This window comes from Fragaria vesca, linkage group LG3 (genome assembly GCF_000184155.1).
Source record: "Fragaria vesca subsp. vesca linkage group LG3, FraVesHawaii_1.0, whole genome shotgun sequence".
NCBI lineage: Eukaryota > Viridiplantae > Streptophyta > Magnoliopsida > Rosales > Rosaceae > Fragaria > Fragaria vesca.
The window spans coordinates 17,359,103-17,360,562 of record NC_020493.1 but is presented as its reverse complement, the minus strand read 5'-3'; the positions used below and the strand labels follow the sequence as shown (position 1 = coordinate 17,360,562).

General features: G+C 44.2%; 1 protein-coding gene across 1 annotated transcript; it reads right to left on the bottom strand.

Moving 5' to 3' along the window:
* Positions 1 to 218: 218 nt before the first annotated feature.
* Positions 219 to 1,289, bottom strand: LOC101309814. Its single transcript, XM_004295858.1, has one exon. It carries the CDS (start codon positions 1,287 to 1,289, stop codon positions 219 to 221), a length of 1,071 nt encoding a protein of 356 aa, XP_004295906.1.
* Between the last annotated feature and the right edge of the window lie 171 nt (positions 1,290 to 1,460).

The window sequence follows — 1,460 nt, the reverse complement described above, 5'->3', positions numbered from 1 at the left end:
ATTTAGTGAACAAGGTATGGTCACAAGTGATGTGATCACTAGCTCCACTATCGATAATCCAAGTACTATTATTGCTAGCAACATGGAAGGTTTTACCTGAAATGTCTGCAGAAGTAGTGATATTACCGACATGATTGGATGAAGAAGCCTTGCTTTTGTTCAAGATTTCTAAAATCTGCTTTCGGTCTTCCTTTGAGAAAGGGAAATCCAGCTTACCATTAGGATCTACTCGATAAATGATTGCTCCTACTGATCTTACTGGCTGCCTCTTCATCCCTCTTCCTTGTGTGGCAATGCTCCTGATCATGTCCCGTCCAACTACAGTACTCACAAGTTAGATGAGCACGACAAAACTTGGTGGAGTGGTTATCTTTGCTGCAGATATCACACCACTGTTTTGCATTGGCAGGCCTCTTAGTGTTGCCGCGACCAGGGACTCGTTCAGGGGCGCGGTCTGCAGCCCTTGCAGGCCCTTTCTCATACTCACGGTTCTTTTGGACCGAGAAGGTAGCAGCATCTGTGATCTTGGTGTTGCTAGAGGCTTGCACTTGTTTTTCTTGACGGAAAGCCATTGCATAGGCCTTGTTAATATTTGGAAGAGGATAAATCGAAACAATATTGCTTTTCAAAGCATCAAAAGTGTCGTTAAGACCCATGAGAAACTTCATGGTTTGTTGATTCTTGACATACTCTCCCAACTTCACTCCATCCTCACAATTACATATTGTAATGCCACACACTGCATCTCGTTCATCCCACAAGCTTTTAAGTTTTGTGTAGAAGGTGGTTACTGAATCGTTGCCTTGTGAGCATAATAGGATTGCATTCTCGAGATTAAATAGTTGTACCATGTTTGTTTGCCCAAACCTCTCCTTGAGTTCAGTCCAGACAGCTCTTGCAGACTTACAATGCTTGACACTTTTTGAAATCTCCTTCGACATGGAACCAGTCAGCCAAGTCTTGACTAACGTATCACAACGGTCCCATTGTTGTTGCTCATCGTTTTGTTCAGTTGGTCGAGTGCTAAAGCCATTGACAAATTCGATCTTATTCTTGATCGTCAAAGCCGCGCTCATAGATCCACTCCATTCATCATAATTATCTTCCATCAAGGCCTGTGGTACGAGAACAGCACCCAGTTGGTCTAAATGATGGAGGTAGAGGGGGTGATTCGAGTAATCCCATGGTTCAGGAGCGCGTGTTGGAGGTCCTGAGGCAGACGCTGCATGCTCTTTCATGATCTTTTCCTTCAGCAACGCAAGAGCCTGTTTCTTTTCTTCTCCATCCATGGTTCAATTAGGATTTCAGTGGTGAGGGTAGGCTGATATTTGGAATGGTGCTGAGGATTGTTAGAGGCTGTATTTCGAGTATATCAAGTTTATCGAGAGAGAGAGAGAGAGAGAGAGAGAGAGAGAGAGAGAGAGAGAGAGAGAGAGAGAGAGAGAGAGAGAGAGAGAGAG

Coding starts and splice junctions, on each gene's coding strand:
- LOC101309814 (XM_004295858.1), bottom strand. CDS start 1,289: ATGGATGGAGAAGAAAAGAAACAGGCTCTTGCGTTGCTGAAGGAAAAG.